This window comes from Diuraphis noxia, unplaced genomic scaffold (genome assembly GCF_037042655.1).
Source record: "Diuraphis noxia isolate RWA-SAM2 unplaced genomic scaffold, SU_Dnox_SAM2 contig0001, whole genome shotgun sequence".
NCBI lineage: Eukaryota > Metazoa > Arthropoda > Insecta > Hemiptera > Aphididae > Diuraphis > Diuraphis noxia.
The window spans coordinates 80,570,420-80,588,022 of NW_028301711.1; the positions used below are offsets into that span (position 1 = coordinate 80,570,420).

General features: G+C 29.7%; 1 protein-coding gene and 1 pseudogene across 2 annotated transcripts; both read right to left on the reverse strand.

Moving 5' to 3' along the window:
- Positions 1–340: 340 nt before the first annotated feature.
- LOC149061971 (uncharacterized) lies at positions 341–1,658 on the reverse strand (annotated as a pseudogene).
- A 7,697-nt stretch (positions 1,659–9,355) lies between these two features.
- LOC149061972 (uncharacterized) lies at positions 9,356–12,291 on the reverse strand. Of its 2 annotated transcripts, XM_089217091.1 has the most exons (6): positions 12,075–12,291; positions 11,797–12,005; positions 10,790–10,985; positions 10,537–10,714; positions 10,278–10,432; positions 9,356–10,036 (listed from the first exon to the last, which is right to left on the reverse strand). In XM_089217091.1, the coding sequence occupies exons 2-6, from the start codon at positions 11,957–11,959 to the stop codon at positions 9,679–9,681; spliced, it is 1,050 nt and encodes a 349-aa protein (XP_089073217.1). In that variant the 5' UTR covers positions 11,960–12,005; positions 12,075–12,291; the 3' UTR covers positions 9,356–9,678. The 2 variants fall into 2 exon arrangements, with proteins under 2 accessions (XP_089073217.1, XP_089073216.1); XM_089217090.1 differs by having other exon boundaries at positions 11,797–12,085.
- Positions 12,292–17,603: the final 5,312 nt, after the last annotated feature.

Here is a 17,603-nt window from a genome sequence, read left to right on the forward strand (position 1 = left end):
CTTACAATTTGCATAAAGTTGTGGTGAGGTCTAGTTGTCCAGAAAACGGTATATCGGTGCAGGATTACATAGGTAAAATACCACGTATATCCGCCGCTATATGTCCGATTCACTTACCAGGGGATTTAAAAGTACTTGGTAGTATAGAGTGAGTCATTTGGAGTCGAGGGATATCATTTTGAAAGCGGTAGTACAAAATTTGGATTTTTAGTAATTTTATTTCGTATGATATGTATCAACAAGACGTATTATCGACTACTCCGGTACACACGTTCGGTTAAAAATTCATAAAAAATCAAAATATTGCACTACCACTTAGCCAAGCACATCCCTGGCTTCGTTAGGATGTCCCTTTTTTGGGAAATGCATTTTGGATACTTACAATTTGCATAAAGTTGTGGTGAGGTCTAGTTGTCCAGAAAACGGTATATCGGTGCAGGATTACATAGGTAAAATACCACGTATATCCGCCGCTATATATATATAACCCACATGTTCTAAACCCATTAAAGATCGATTCTGGTTTAACTTTATCAAAAGCTTTTTTAAATATTATACCAAAATTATTTTTTGTGATTGGACTTTTTGAATTTAAATTATGTGCTCTGGTAACTTCTTTCCAATAAGATTTTAGAGGTTTGAATATGGAAACATCACATGGTTGTAATATGTGGGACGTGGGTGGAATTTGGCAACAAGCAATACAAATGAATTTTTTTATCATAACAAAATTGAGAAAGTTCCAAGCTTGAATGGCTTTTATGACCATCGACATAAAGAATGACAGGAAACTATTTTGTTTTCAACTAACCATGGATAAACTAGATTTGCAACATATTCATAAAATGTGGCGGATACCATCCATCCACTATCCGAACGGCCAATTGCCCAACCGTCTGGCAAAGATTGGGCAATGTGCAAAGGAATCCTTTTGTATGGGTATATAATCATTGGAGGTAGTGATTTTCCATCTGCAGAATAAGTGCCAAGGACTGTAATGTTTTCTTTTTCTGCACTTCTAGCTAATTCATAAAAATTATTCATTGTCGTAGATCCTAAAACTTTGCCAGATTTCGGATATAACTGTAAGCCAGTTTCATCACAGTTTAAAATCCTTCTCGGATCATTAAGTATATCTAAGCTACCTTCTTCCTCTAAGTATAATTTAACATCACTAAACCAATATCGAATAGATCTCTCTGTTACTTTAGCTCTTGCTTTAGATATAATCTCAGCATTTCTTTTTTTAATTTCTGGATGTCTTTTCAAAAATAAATTAAACCATTTAATGCCGGGTCGATTATTAATAAAAGGATTTTGTTTTGTGGATTCTCTTAAAACACTGTACTGAATCTTTTAATTGTTCAGGGTGTACTGGAAAACCAACTTAAGCATTTGACAATATCCAATTTACAATTTGATTTTCTTTGTCAACTGATAAAACAGATGGTGGTCCCATTTTACGTTCTAAAAGAACTTTATTATATACCTTTGTACTAAGAGTAGCTTTAGGTATTCCTGTTACATTGTATACCTGATTGAGTGATTTTTTCACTCACAATAGCTTCAACTTCATTAACCAAATCATTATGGGTATATTGAAATCTTTTGTATTTCTTCCCTTGTTTTAATTTTTCAGATGATTCCGTTTCACTCATGTTTAAACTATTAAAACAAAATTTAGATAATGAAAACAATTAATAATATTTCTATTAGTTTAAAACTATAACACTTGAAAGCAATTAAAAAAGGTTAATGCACCTAGTTTGAGTATTTTTTTTCTTCAAAATGTTAAGTGTTCATTCACAGGACTAAAGTTGTATTTGTGAATAAACCCAGTAAATAAACAGTTGTTCATTTACTGAATACAACAAATAAAATTTAAAACCTGTTAATGAACACTGTTCATTTAGTGGAATTTTGTTGATTGTAAACACCAGTGCTTAAACAGCGATTATATAGTAAGAAAAATAAGAAAAGTGCTTAAAACCAATTAAATATATGTATTAAAATATTAACTCTATCGAAACTTACCTTGTTTGAACCTCTGTCAACAAAATTAAAAACGTTATACGCTCTTAACAAAATGAAAAAATAAAATCACAAATTAAATAATTTGATAAAAACTATGGTGATAATTAATGGAGGGAAAAGCTTATCATTCTAACAAATTGAATAATGCTCCTATGATAATACAATTTACAGTGTTACCTTATTATAAGTTCAACATAGTGTTAAACTAAATACATTATTGTATTAATCGATGTATGCCTTATTATTTAAAGAAAACAACGAAGTGTTCATTTATTGGACCTGTTCATTCACTGGGCCTGTTACCCTACATCGAATATACGATAACTACTATAATATATATATATATATATATATATAAACTATAACAAAAGATTGTAGCAAATGTGCAACATCACGCATTGAAGGGTTAATATTATTCAACTGCTATAGTAACAATATATAAGGGAGCCTTGTATTAAATTGTCATGCTTTTTTACCGAACAAAAAAAATTGTATTGACAATATTATAGAATAAACTAAAAAAATTATAAAAGTAGAATATTTAATTTTAACACTTATTTACATTTAAATTTTCTATTTCCGTGGACTACTCTAAAATTACATGGCTATCGAATATATACAACAGAACATCCGAGCAATCGCGTTCATGGAGGAACTGCAGTAATAATAAAAGAAACAATTAAACATTACGAACTTGATAAACATCCTCAAGAATATTTACAGGCAACTAGTGTCCATATCAATGACGGCAACAATGATCTAACTATCTCTGCAATTTATTGTCCACCAAGACATAAAGTAGATGACAAAAAGTTCATTGAATTCTTCCAGACACTCGGTATCAGATTCATTGCTGGAAGAAATTATAATGCCAAACACACATTTTGGGGATCGAAATTGATTACCACCAAAGGGCGGGAATTGTTCAAATCAGCAAATACAATTAAAGCACAATTCATTTCAACTAGAAAACCAACATATTGGCCGACTGACCCAAATAAATTACCTGATCTTATTGACTTTTACGTAATGAAAGGAATTTCATCAAATTATACGGAAGTTGAAGGACTATTAGAACTTACGTCAGATCACATTCCTGTGCTTCTCTCATTAAGCTCTGATGTGATAATGAAACAAAAAAAAATGTCTATAACAAACAAAAAATCAAATTGGAACCTATTCAGAAATACCCTCGAAGAAAAAATAATACTTTCAACTCGATTAAGAACAATAGCAGATATTAATATTGCCGTAAAAAAATTAACCTATGACATTGTTAGTGCGGCGAAAATAGCAACTCCGGTAGCTATCAATGGTAATCACCAGTTAACTTACCCACTAGAAATAAGAAAACTAGTCCAACATAAACGTCGAGCGAGACGAACATGGCATAGTACACGGAACCCAACGGATAAAACCGAATGGAACCGAGTAAGCCAAATTCTTCATGACAAAATCAAAGAAATGAAAAATGAAACATTCAAATCATACTTAAGTGGTCTCACTGCGACGGATAATATTGGTTATTCATTATGGAAAGCCACAAGACTCATGAAGAAGCCCCATGTTCAGATACCACCACTCCGCAAAGAAGACGGCACCTGGGCACGAAGCGAACAAGAAAAAGCTGAAATATACGCTCGGCTTCTTGAACACGTATTTATGTCAAACACTATTGACTCTGAGCTTGACACCTTGCAATGCCTATCTCTTAATGCAGCACGTGAAAAAATCAAATATTTCTCACCGTTGGAAATTGCAAAAGAAATAGATAACAACTTAAACCCAAAAAAATCACCAGGCTATGATGAAATTAGTCCAAAAATACTGAATGAACTTCCAAAGAAGGCTATCATTCATCTTACACACATATACAACGCTATTTTGCGCTTGGAATACATTCCAGAACAATGGAAACGGGCACAAGTTATTATGTTTCTCAAACCAGGAAAACCACCTGAAAATGTCACATCATACCGACCGATATCACTCCTTCCAAGTTTATCTAAACTTTTAGAGAAACTTCTGCTCAAACGCCTAAAACCGATTATAGAGGAAAAAAATCTTATACCAGAACATCAGTTTGGATTTCGCAACAAACATTCAACAATCGAACAAGTACATCGAGTTACTAATGTGATTAGTAAAGCTCTTGAAGAAAAAAAGTACTGCTGTGGAGTATTCCTTGACGTAGCTCAGGCTTTTGACAAAGTCTGGCACAAAGGACTCCTCATCAAACTGCGTGATCAGCTGCCACATACCTGGTGTGCACTTCTTGAATCATACTTGACTGACCGTCAATTTCGAGTCATACACGAAGAAGCGATAACCGAATGGAAAGATATATCAGCTGGAGTACCGCAAGGTAGTGTTTTAGGACCTATCTTGTATTTACTCTATACGGCTGATATACCAAACGATGATAACACAACATTAGCTATGTTTGCCGATGATACAGCAATTTTGTCAACACGTAATAGTCAGCTTACTGCAACCAATAACTTACAGAGGTCAATCGGCAATATCTTTGCCTGGACAAGACGTTGGAAAATTAAGATTAATGGCGATAAATCGGTGCACGTTAACTATACGTTACGCAAAACCGAAACCATCCAAATAATATTGAATCAATCACCAATCCCACAAAAAAATGCAGCAAAATATCTTGGAATGCACCTTGACTCTTGTCTAAACTGGAAACACCACGTCCGTCAGAAAAAAATTCAGATTAAAGATAAAATGCGAAAACTTTATTGGTTAGTCGGACCTCACTCCGAGTTAACCATAGAAAACAAACGTCTACTGTATGTAGCAATTATAAAATAGAATGCAAATAAAGTAATATTATTTTCAATTCTCCAATGCGCTAATAATTTAAGAATGGAATCATCATTATTAAAAATATTATTTCCATTTGACACACATTATTCATCATAGTCAGAATCTGAGCTAAAATATTCAAATTCTAGTTTGTCTACACTATTATCATCAAAATCAATATTTGAAACTGTGCTCCCTGATGTACTATTCACATTTACACTACTGATAAATGATGATGGAATGATGTTGACTTTCGGTTAACAAATTAGTAGTATTAATCTGGGATGTACTCGGAGATGTACTTGTTGGTGGTAAAAAATGTTCTTGATTTTCAATAATAAAATCAACTGTTTCAACCTCTTCCAAATATCTTCTACGTTTAGTAGATTTACTAATTGGGAGTCGAGGCATATTAAATAAAATAAATAATTAACTTTAAAATGTTAAATACACTAGTAGAGCTGTTATTCAAATTAAAATCAGCAGCTAATGAAAAATATAACAACAGCTAGTAATAACACTTAACGACCACTTAATAACAATAGCTTTCAAATAAATGTATGATACTCCGCATACAATGTGCTGCCAGCTGCCATGTGCAATGTATAACCATTAACCGCAGAATACAGCAACTTTAGATTTTAGAAACGTTAAAACACTCAAAACAGTCAATACTCTATACCAGGATCAATAAATATTAGTTCACAGCAGAATAATAAATTAATAACAGCCACAATGATCCACAATGATGATGACTAGCCATAGGCGGACATCGGGGGGGGGGGGGCTTAGGGGGGCTTAGCCCCCCTAAATATTTTAATAGCCCCCTCAAAATCGAAATTTAATTATTAATGTTATTCGTTGATTTAATTATTATGTTTTCGTTTTATTTGAAAATCGTAAAATAATATTTAACCAACAAATGACGCTAATATAATATCATTAAAAATCTTAGAATATATAGCCATCAAACAATCAAATCCACCGCCACCAACAACTGACCGAATTCATTTAATTTACGAACACGCGGTCACGCGGATATCCCATAGACGACGCGTTATCACGTCTTATCGGTATGCTAGGCGGCGGTTAGGTTACTCATGATAGAAACGGTCTCTCACGTGCCGCGCTGACATTCTGATAATAATAATTATTATTATTAATTAGTGTATAATCACAGATATATAAAAATTTTTATATATCTGTGTGTATAAAAATTGTTTAGGTTTCAACGTTTTTGTGGTTATGACAATTGAGTATTGACGCCATTGACGGTTAATATTGTTGAATACGAGTATACAACTATAATAATACTATAATAGTTTAATTGGTAGTTCGGTTGACTCGGTTGAGTGTTGTGACGTAGACGTTAAGTGTTTTGATTTTTGAACATGGCAAATTTGTTTAGTATTTTTAATGTGAAAAAAGATCTTAAAAAGAAAGAAAAAATAAAAAATGTTAACAACATTGAAACAAACCTCGTTTACAATGACGACTTGGATGATTTACAATTAGAAGAAGTTAATAACGAAACTGGTGATCTAAGAAACACGTTAAATGGACCAGTTGACCATGACGAATTAGATGACTTAGAGTTAGAAAAAGTTAATAACGGAACTAGTGATTTAGGAAACTTGTTAAGTGGACCAGTGCGTCCAATTTTGAAGGTAAGTGCTGCTATTTGTTTCCTACCTATGAAACTATGAAACATGAAACAATAAAATTTGAATTTGAATTTAAAAATAATATATGCTTTTGTCAACATGCTTGATATTTTGTGTTATATATATTATTATTTATTTATATTATGTTTGATATTTTATTATTAATAATTTTATTGTTATGATAATAACATGATATTTCATTATTTTAGTCATATCCTATGACTAGATTTGGAACACAAAATCGAAGCTTTAATGCTTCATATTATATTCAGCATGAATGGTTAGAATATAGTATTTCTAAAGATGCAGTTTATTGCTTTGCTTGCCGTAACTATAGCAGTGGTGCTAATGATAATTGCATAGATAGTTTTACTAAGGCTGGTTTTAAAAACTGGAAGAAGGCAAGTTGTTTTTAAAATGTTATGTGCCTAACTATTATAGTATTATTTTAATATATATTTATATAAAATATTGTAAATTGTTTGCTTCATTGCTTCTACTATAGCTAAGTGGTTCAAGGGGTGCTATGAGAAATAAATTAAGTAAGCTTTTTGCTCATTCTGAAACCAAACATCACCTCACTTGCATGGCTAAATGGACTTCACATAAAACTTTATCATTGGATAAAGTGGTCCACTTTACATTGGATTATTATAGCCCCCCTAAAAATTGAACCAAATGTCCGCCTATGTGACTAGCCGAATGCCGAATGCCAAATACGCGTACGCCGAATGGCAAACTCGAATACTCGAATACTCGATAGTAGATACTTTGATAGTCACTTTAGTCAGTGTAATACTATAATTATTATCGAAATATCGAATACCGATGACCGAAGTGCGATAACGATTATCGGATAACCGTATAGTCGGGATGCGGTTCGCGGGGTGATCTCCGGGCGCAATTATATTTTAGTTGGTGCAATATGGTTTTTCCGTATTTAAGAAAGTTATAAATACACGTAAGCTGCTTATTTATACTAATCAATATTACATATTACATAGTGTGCGTGTGTGTTACTGTGTTAGGGGGAATATGCGTGTCAGGATTTGTATAATATAGCTAGTATAATGTATAATAATAATAATATATATATATACAGGGTGTAACAAACAGTACTGACATATGGAATAACTTTTTTGGTATTCTATATTTTTTTTTTTTTTTGTATTTTTTTTTAGACGCTTGAGCTACATGTTTTATATAAACAATTTTTTTTACTTTTTTAATTCTGAAAATAAAAAATTTAAAATTTGATAAAAAATGTATTTGAAAAATTCAAAATAGCCAATTTATAAACCCGATTTTTAGAAAAATTTTGATGGTTCAAATATTTATAAAAGTGTTTCCGTTAATTTTCTACAATTTATTCAGTTTTTGGTAATATGAATAATTTTTTTTCTTTATCATACTAAAATAATCAATAATCATCAATCTCATCACTGTTACCATTACTAGTATCAATATTATTGAAGCGAAACTCGATCAGCTGATTGGAGTTTTGTTTCCCTATGACCTGAAGTCTGAACCTCCGAAAAACATGGAAACGTTTCCCGTACCAACATGATGTTAGACCCAAAGTCACCCGTATTAAGTAAACGTTTTCGCCACGTTGGCGGGATACGATGTGCGGGGTCGGCATAGACCATATAGTAATAAGGCATAGACTTATAGAAACGTACACACGCGTGCACTACATATTATAATATTATATATATTGTATTTATATCATTATTCGTTATGAATTAAAGCCATAGATAATAAAGACATGGATAGGACACCTCAAATTCATTACGTGTCCAACATAGATAAGAAATTGAGGCGATTTGTTTACAATTTTGAATGTGATAACAACTGTTTTCAAAATGATTAAAGTGTATTTTTAGCTTGTTTCCCATAGGCCGTAACCACGTGATATGATATGATATATTGATATTTTCCCAAGAGTTTACATTCGTTTTCAGCTATCATTTGTACTATTATATAATATTATTGATGACAAATTTTCAAAATGGCTTATAAAGTTATAAAACTTTTATTATTTTTTCCTCTGACTTTCGTCAGTATTAGCAATCAGTATAGTTGAATCATTTGAGTTCTAATAAATAAATTATTATATTATTAATAACTGTTATTATTTTAAGGGGGTCGGAGCCAGTGCGGTTTTAGTGCAAAAACATGTCTTACAGGAAAAACTCTCGTGCTCTGTAGAATTGTCAGATTTTGTTAATTTTTTTTTTTATTTAAAAGAAGAGAATATTATGCAAGTCGGATCAAAGCTCAATTTTTAAAATAAGAATTGTAAAAGCTAAAATGTGCATTTAAATAATACACAAAATTTGTTATTTTTTAAACTTATTTTTCTAGCACTGTTTAAAGTAAAACTAAAATTCGGGCTTTGATCCGACCTGCAAAAAGTTCTCATCTTTCAGATAAAAAAAAAAAAAAAAATCAAAATCCGACATATAATCAAGGCGTGAGAGTTTTTCCTGTAAAAGCATTTTTGTTCATCTAAATAGTACTTCGATAAATAGTAATTGAAGTCGATCACTGACTTGTGCATGCGCGTGCGTACATATTCTTATCTGTGTGTGCATTTGTGTCACCACACATAACCGGTATACTCGTAAATACATCAATTAGCAATTCACCAAACAATAACTTGCTTTTGACGATGCGACGTGTTGTAGGTAATAGTACGGTTTATCAGTAATAAATTGTAAAAGCCGTCCATCGTATATATTATTATTTATTATTGTAAATCATTATTTAAATAATATACGAATAACAAATAAAATATAAACTAAAAAAAAAATAGTAGATACATCGTACTTGACTAATTGCAGTTATAATAGCTTACAAAATTTCCATTTATTTTAAAATTTTAGGATTTACAATTTAATTCAATAAATAACAGTTATAAAATTCGATCAATTGCGTTTCCATTTTATCCCTCCAGAAGTCATCATCACGCATAATTATTTCTACAAACATATCTGAAAACAAAAAAACCATAGGTACATATTTAAAGAGTAACTATGAATTAAAAAAATATATGTAGCTTGTACTGTGTTACCTGTACCCACTAATGTACCTACTTAATTTCAAATGTTTATGTGTAAAAAAAAAAAGAACGGTAATATTGGTTATATGTAATATATTATTGTTTATTACCTTTAGGAGTCCAAACTATAAAATAACATGAGCATTTATTGGCTACTCTTAATTGACCCTGAACCTGGTAGTAATAGACATGGTTTTTGTTCAATTGCAGATCACCATAATCATTTATATTTAAATATTTAATTTTGTTAGCCACAACTCCTTGGCGAGGTGTCAAATCTTTACTATTGTGTGGGCATTTTATTTCAATAATTTGATTTTCTCCCACCAATCCGTCTGGAGAACCGGCTAAAAAGTTAAATTGTTCGTCAACAAATAAACCAGCTGGTAAAACTTTAACATCGAATAGAGATTCAAATGCATCCCTAGCCATTGGTTCATATTGTATTCCGTATCTATATTAGCAAACAAAACAAAATGAACATAATAACAATTAATTATTTACACTATGCCTACATTCGTACATTATAGGTATTCTATAAAATATTAGCTGTCCCGTCCGGAGTTTCTCGCGTTAATAGAAAAAAATTTAAATAATTAATAATTATTAATTAATCACAAATGCCTAAATAAATAAATTATCAACGTAACCTACATAAATAATATAGAATAAAATGTACTGTATAGTATTCTTACGTCATTGCTGGAGTCTTCGATATTAAATCTGCTGCGTACAATATATACTTGACAGTATTAGTCCGAGGAGTACTTTTTCTGAGCTTACATACTCTACCAAAGTTTGAAGCAGTCAGCCGATGTTTACGCTCAGTATGCCAAGTATCACATTTACCCTGAGGATAACATTGACACTATTAAAATCTTCAGAATCTCAAGCTTAATTTTTTTTTTAGCATCCTAAATTTTTATATAAAATTTTATATCCTATTTTTCAAACCTGATCTATTGTGTTTCTTTCTAGAACAAATATTTCTTGGGAATTAAGTTTTAAACTATTTATAACAGTTGATCGTTTGGCCTCCAACTCTGCTGATGAAATTTCAACTTCAGTACAGCCTAATTCATCTAAGTCCCCATAATCCTTATCAGCCCCAGTAAAAATTTTACCCCGAGTTCTAGAAGGAAAAAAAAATTGCTTTTACTATAATATTAATATAAAATAACTTGAAAATTGTCTTTAGAAAGCATACAATTTGGTTGATGTTTTAAAGTTTAGTTTTTTCTTGGTTTTTGACCTAACTTCTTTTGCCCTTTGCAACTTGGAAATGAAACGCTTCGTAAATCTACCGGGGCTTTCTTTTGTAGCTGTCTTGTGTAGTCTTCGTATATATTCCGGACCAAAGTTAAATGCCGATACTGCTGTCATACATCTAGTATTATATGACCCTAAAATATTGGTAGGTGAGGTATTTTAATATTGTAAGTGATAAGGATTATCATATTATAATAATAGAGGGGGAAACGCACTAGCCGAGATGGCGTAGCAGTCGTGCCGTATATAGTCTTTGCATTGGATATGTTACCGGCAATATGGATAATCCGGTGTTTTGAAAAATACCTAGGCATTATATAAAATGCCGAAAATCACTCGGAAATAAACACAATACGAGCTTTGCCTAGGTATTATGTATAATGCCAGAAATGAAATAGGAAATATGATCAAAATAAACAAAATGTGTTGGTAAGACCAAGTGTCAAAATAAAAAGTGCATTTGCCTTAAAAATAATGTTTTGTGCACTTCAAAATGTCATTTTTCTATAACATGTTGTAATAAGTAGCTTTTAGTTTAAGTAAAATTTATAAATAATATTACTATTATATATGTATAAAAATATAAATTAAAATTAAAAAATATTTATAATAAATAATATATAATTAATAATAAATATAATTAAATAGATAAAAAGTAATATAATGTTTTAACAGATTATGAGAAATTGTTTGTTACTCTGCCTAAAAAGAAATTGACATTTTACATAATGGCTAGGTATTTTATAAAATACCTAGGTTATATGTAAAATAATATTAAAAATTATATGTTTTATTTATATTGCCTAAAATGGGTCGGCAACATACATAATGCCTAGGCAGTTTGCAAAATACCGGAATTGTCTATATTGCCGGTGACAGAGATATATAATATATTAATAAATAATTAAAAGCATACAAATACATAATAAATTGAATTATAGGTACCTCTCAATGAATAGTTGATTCTTTTTCCACCCACAAATTTAGCTACAATACTATTATATGATTCAACGTAGTTATTGGTTAGATCATAAACTAGGCTATCTGAATTAAAAGATACTAAATTTTTAGCTGCAGAAATGTCTTGCCATAAACCACAGTTCTCCATCTCAGGCACATAATTAATATTATCAGGTTTAGGTTTACAAAAATATCTAAAATTATGATAATTAATTATGATTGAGAAAATAATCATTTAAAAGTAATCTATATTTATTTTTTACGGATCGCAATTGTAGTGACTCCCAAATACATGGTATGGACCATTGTCGATATCTTTTTTTAAAAATGTCACCTTTTGATTGTGGGTTAAATTTCCATTATTTTTCCAATGATCAATTGCTTTTGTTATTCCATACCTAAAAACAAAATAAAAAAAGTTATTATGTATGAAGACAATAATACTTATTATTTGACTAAACACTTACCTAATTCGAAGCTTACTATTTTTTAAAAGTTTTCTCAAAAATCCTGGTACCACCTTGCCACTAGAACTTTTTCGTTTGGCTGCCATGTCATTAAGTTTACCGATGTAATTTCGCAAAATATAGTTTTTACACTCAATCTTTTTTACCAAACAGTTGGGTCCATACGGTTGAGCAATACTTAATTTTTTTGTGACCGAACTATCACCATCTCCAATAAGTTTACGGTAAATTAAATTATGCATGCTTATGCTTTGCCTAAATCCTTCAAGTATTATGTCTGACTCCATAGCCGTTGACGTCCCTTCCCAATTTTTGTAACACTTGTGTGTTGTTGGTTCCTTGGAGGTTGCCTCTGCTTTCACACAAACCGAGCAATACTTGTTTCTGATTCCCAAAAAAATAACTTTTTTGGTTTTTTCACCAACAATGCAACCCTAAGATAAATATTTGTTATATTTACTGTCTTATATTATTTATAAATTGATAAATTTAACTATTGTTCCTTACAACTCCAGACAAAGCATTGTAATTTGACTTGTAGCTTCTCTTTGACCAAGCCCCATCAGCTATGACAGTAATCATAGGAATTCCGTCTTCTCGGACATCACCGTTTGCCACTGCCAGTTTAGCCTCTTCTTCTGCGGCAAGTGACATTGACTCCCAAGCTGTTTCACTTGTAAACTTATGAACATCTTCATGTAGCTTTTGATACAACTTATTGCACATACTAGGCATATTTATAATAGCAGAAAAGGTTTCCAGCTGAGTAAAACCTTGGCCTGAATTCACAACTGCTGTTACTATTGCCGTATTGACGTTCATTAAAGTAGAATTTGGATTTTCAGATTCAATAACCTCATGTTTATGACACATGTTACATGTAAACAAGAATTCACTAAAAAATCCGTTTTTACGCTCTTCAACCAAAAGTAAATTACTAAAATTACAACCATATGGTTCATGGTATATTTGAGCAATTTTTTTAAACACATAACCAATATCAACTATACGACGTCCTTCAATATTGAATCTAAAAACAAAATAAAAAAATCGTTGGAAAAAGTCACTTGAATGGGTCACTGTATTTTTTCTAAATAAAATAAAAGTTGCATATTTTCGTAATTATGACGTATTTAGTCGAAATTCTAACTTTGAATGCTTCTCAAAAAAAATTGCGGAACCTTGTATCAAATTTTCAATCCTTAGCTATAAAAGTTAAATATTTTATAAATTTTGTACAATTAAAGAATTCGTAAATTTTCAATTAAACAAATGTTGTCAAAATTTTAACTTTAAATGGTTATAAAAAAAAATAGTGCCTATGTATTTTTAATATTTCCTATCTGCTATTATATTAACTTATGGGGAACGTTGTATTAAATGTTCAAGTTTTTTGACCAAACGAATAAAATTTTATTGATATTTATAGAATAAAAAACTAAAAAAACGGAAAATTTCAAATGTCTATAAATCACTTAAAAATTGTTGAAATATTTTGAAAATTTTATCAAGTATATTAATTTATGAAATACATTTTTGATGTAAATTTCAAGTTTCTATAATTATTCGTTTTTATATAACAACAGAATTTGAGTGAATATCTAATATTGTAATTCAAATGCTCATAAAAATTTAATTTGACTCTCCGGTGGAAATTTTTTTTTGATAAAAGTAGACAAACTCATAAGGAGTCTTGATTAGAATTTTCAAACCTTAGATTTAAAAAGCAACATTTTTATGAATTTCTAACTCAAAATAAATTGCACATTTTCGTAATTTTTACGTATTTTGTCAAAATTTTAACTTTCAATGCTTATTAAAAAAAAATTGTGACTACCTATGTATTTTTAATACTTTTTAAGTAACATTCCGAAATATATTAGGAGCCTTGTAGTACATTTTGAAGCTATTTTACTCAACAAATAAAATTGTATTGTCATTTATAAAAAAAAAAACTAAAAAGATTTAAAATTTTAAATGTCTATATAAATAACTTAAAAAGATTTAAAATATTTTAAAAAATTTATCAAGTATAGAAAAGGCCAGTATGAACATTCAGTAAAAATTTCATGTGTCTACAGTAATTTGTTTTAGAGTTACACCAATATCTAAAATCAATTTTCTCAAAAAATGATTTTGTGTAAAAATTTCCATTTTTCATTAATTTTTTTTTTGTTTTTCCCCCGGTGCTTTTGAAAACTACTGGGAAAGCTACCGAAGTTGAAAATCGAAGCATTATTTAGACAACTGATTGTATACACAAACAAAAAAAACACTACATTGTAAAATTAATGCATTCATCGATTCGCTCAGAATCTTAAAAATAATAAACCCAAAATTTTATATTTATTATTACTTAGGCCTCCAAAAAGCTCAAAATATAATGAAAATTGTATGCTGCATATGTAAAAACAAACATTTGATAAAAATTTAATGTACCTATCAAAATCTGTTTTTTTTTTTATAGTTACACCAAAAAGGCAAAATAATACTTATCAAATTTGACTTTGTGTAAGAATTCCCTGTTTTTTAGTACACACAATTCGTTTGAAGCATGTATGATGCCAATTTTCATAGTATGTAAAAAGTTTCAAGTCGTTTAGTTGGTTATTTTAAGAGAAATAAAAACAAAATTGTTTTGCATGTTCGCAGTACATTTCACCGTTTCGGGTAGTTTTTTTTACCATAACTTTTAAAATTTAAATTAATAAAATAACGAATACTTAAATATTATCGTTTCATCATAACTTACTTCTGTTCTGGGGCATTAGGCGTATCCTTTAAATTATTTGTTGAAGTTGCTGTATTAAATGAGGAATCATGGCTAAAACATTTTCTGATTTATTTTTTATAACCAAACTATGCATTATAATAAAAAAAATAATAATATTTTATGAATGTTTTTCCGTGTAAATAAATGAAATAATTTGTTTACACAAATATTCATTGTTTAGTATCAGTATTCTCTTTATTAAAACCAAAATAACGTACTTACCGAATTTTTTTACGTCCTTTTACCTTCCGGTAAGTTGAGACATTTTTTTTTTTATTTGAATATTTTTGCTTGCTTTCCATCTTCTGATATTTTGCGTCAAAATAAAATAAATCAGCGTTTTACGTAGTGAAGTACATGCAATTTGAGACTGAGGAAGACTACAAGAGTCGGTCGTGGAAAGCAAGAGACAATGTCAAGTCTAATTATTGTTGATTTCCGGTTGATAATAATTAATAATAATAACACAATCCATAATAGGATTTCTATGAAACAGTAATGCGCGGACTAATAAGATATTTTATATACCATATATACACATACACATTATGAAATTCCGATAACCGCGCGCTGAGTACGAAATATTAGCTCACTCACACTAATACAAACTTACACACTCACACACATGTACGGTCCAAGCGCCGCCGATACAACATGTGAATTGAATTGCCTAAATTGTACTCCTAAATAAATGACCGGCACCGACCCCCTTAATAAGCTTGTTATTATTATTCAAAAATTCTCATTATTGTGTTATCAATGTACCACACCGATTCACCATTCATCATTTTAACGTCAATCAAATTTGAGGATTTGTTTCATGTGTCCAAACACTGGAGTACTTGAAACTGTGAATGCATTATGAATGACAAATTTAATTTGTCATTGGATTATTTATGTATTTCTCACCAAAACGAAATCAGTATCTCAATATGCAATAGTGACACAAATGTTAAAATCGGTTACATACAGAAATAAGGTGTCATGTCCACATCCATATGTTGCTTAAAATAAGAACAGAATATTTGCAAAATAATTTCCATGTGGTTTCTGAAGAAATGTTCCACAAATTAAATTGTTATACATTCTAAGGAATTAATCACAATCACGGCATCACTTACAAAAACAAAATTAGTTAAACGAAGTTACCACACTATGCAAGACGTAAGTGTACATTATAGTTATTTTTTCGGGGGTTATACGATAGGATGTCTGCAACTTAAATTATTTTGACAATAACATAAAAAAACTATTTATGGGTACTAAATAACTGTAATACATTTTAATCTTTGATGAAAAAACTATAACATTAATGAGCTATGTACTTAAAAATATATTTAACTAAAAAATAAATAATTTGATATTTTTTTTTTTATTTAGGAAATAAATGTTGTTTTCTCCAAAACTCTTTAAATGCGAGTAAATCAATCAATAATAACAGTCAAATTTGAGTATATTGTGACTATATTTTCCAATTGTATCAGCAAATGAAAATTTATATTTTTTGGTACATGTACTGTGTACATTTAAATAAGTATGGAATAATAAATACTTATGTTATACATTTTTAAACAGACTACACTATAGATAAGTAAGTACCAATATTTTTAACAATAAAATAATTAAATCTAATAATTATAGTACCCCTCTTTTTACAGTAGCTTTTATGAAACATGAAATATCAAGTTGGACTACCACTTTTACAAATTGCAGATGAAACTTTGGTTGTATATTTTAAGTAATTAGGTTAAGTTATTGAATTGTAGTAAAATAACTAAGACTCATGAGTCGCTATAGAGATTTTTTAACATTTTAAATGGATAATTTAATATTTTTTTTAATATGAAACTTCTATGCTATATTTAAAGAAATGTATAACATGACATACCAGTTTTTCTCATTCTCAAATTCAGATACATAGTGACTATTCTCATTTTTAAGCCTTTGGGACTTGGTTTTATGAATGACAATTCTATTAATAATTATTTTATGTGCATGTAGCATTGTAGGATTTACACTGTGGTTTAGTAGAAAATCATATTTTATACAAAAATCACTTAACAAAAAGTTCTCTAAAATATTTAAATTGTACATAGATGACGTAAAGTGTCCCGTTAACAAATTTAAGAACTATTTAATATACAACATTCATAGCCCTCAAAATAAATTGTAATCTACAGTAGTAAATATAAAAAGTGTAACAGAATAACCTGACAAATAAAAATTAAAAATTGATAATAGTTAAAACATATGACAAAAGTTATTAAAATGCCATGAATAATAAATGATTTAAGAAATATATTTTATATATTTATTCCTTAAAAATATTGATATTTAAAAAAATTATTGTAAAAAATAAACTATTTCACTTAAATAAACATTTTTACCCTCAAAATTAGACAAAGTATTGAAAAATATTAAACTGTACTTGTAGCATGAGCATTTATAAATGATATGCATACATATTATGTATTGATGTATACACATAAAAAAAGTGGTAAAATATTGATTAGAACCAAAATTATTTCATGTGTTAGGTTATTATGTTACAC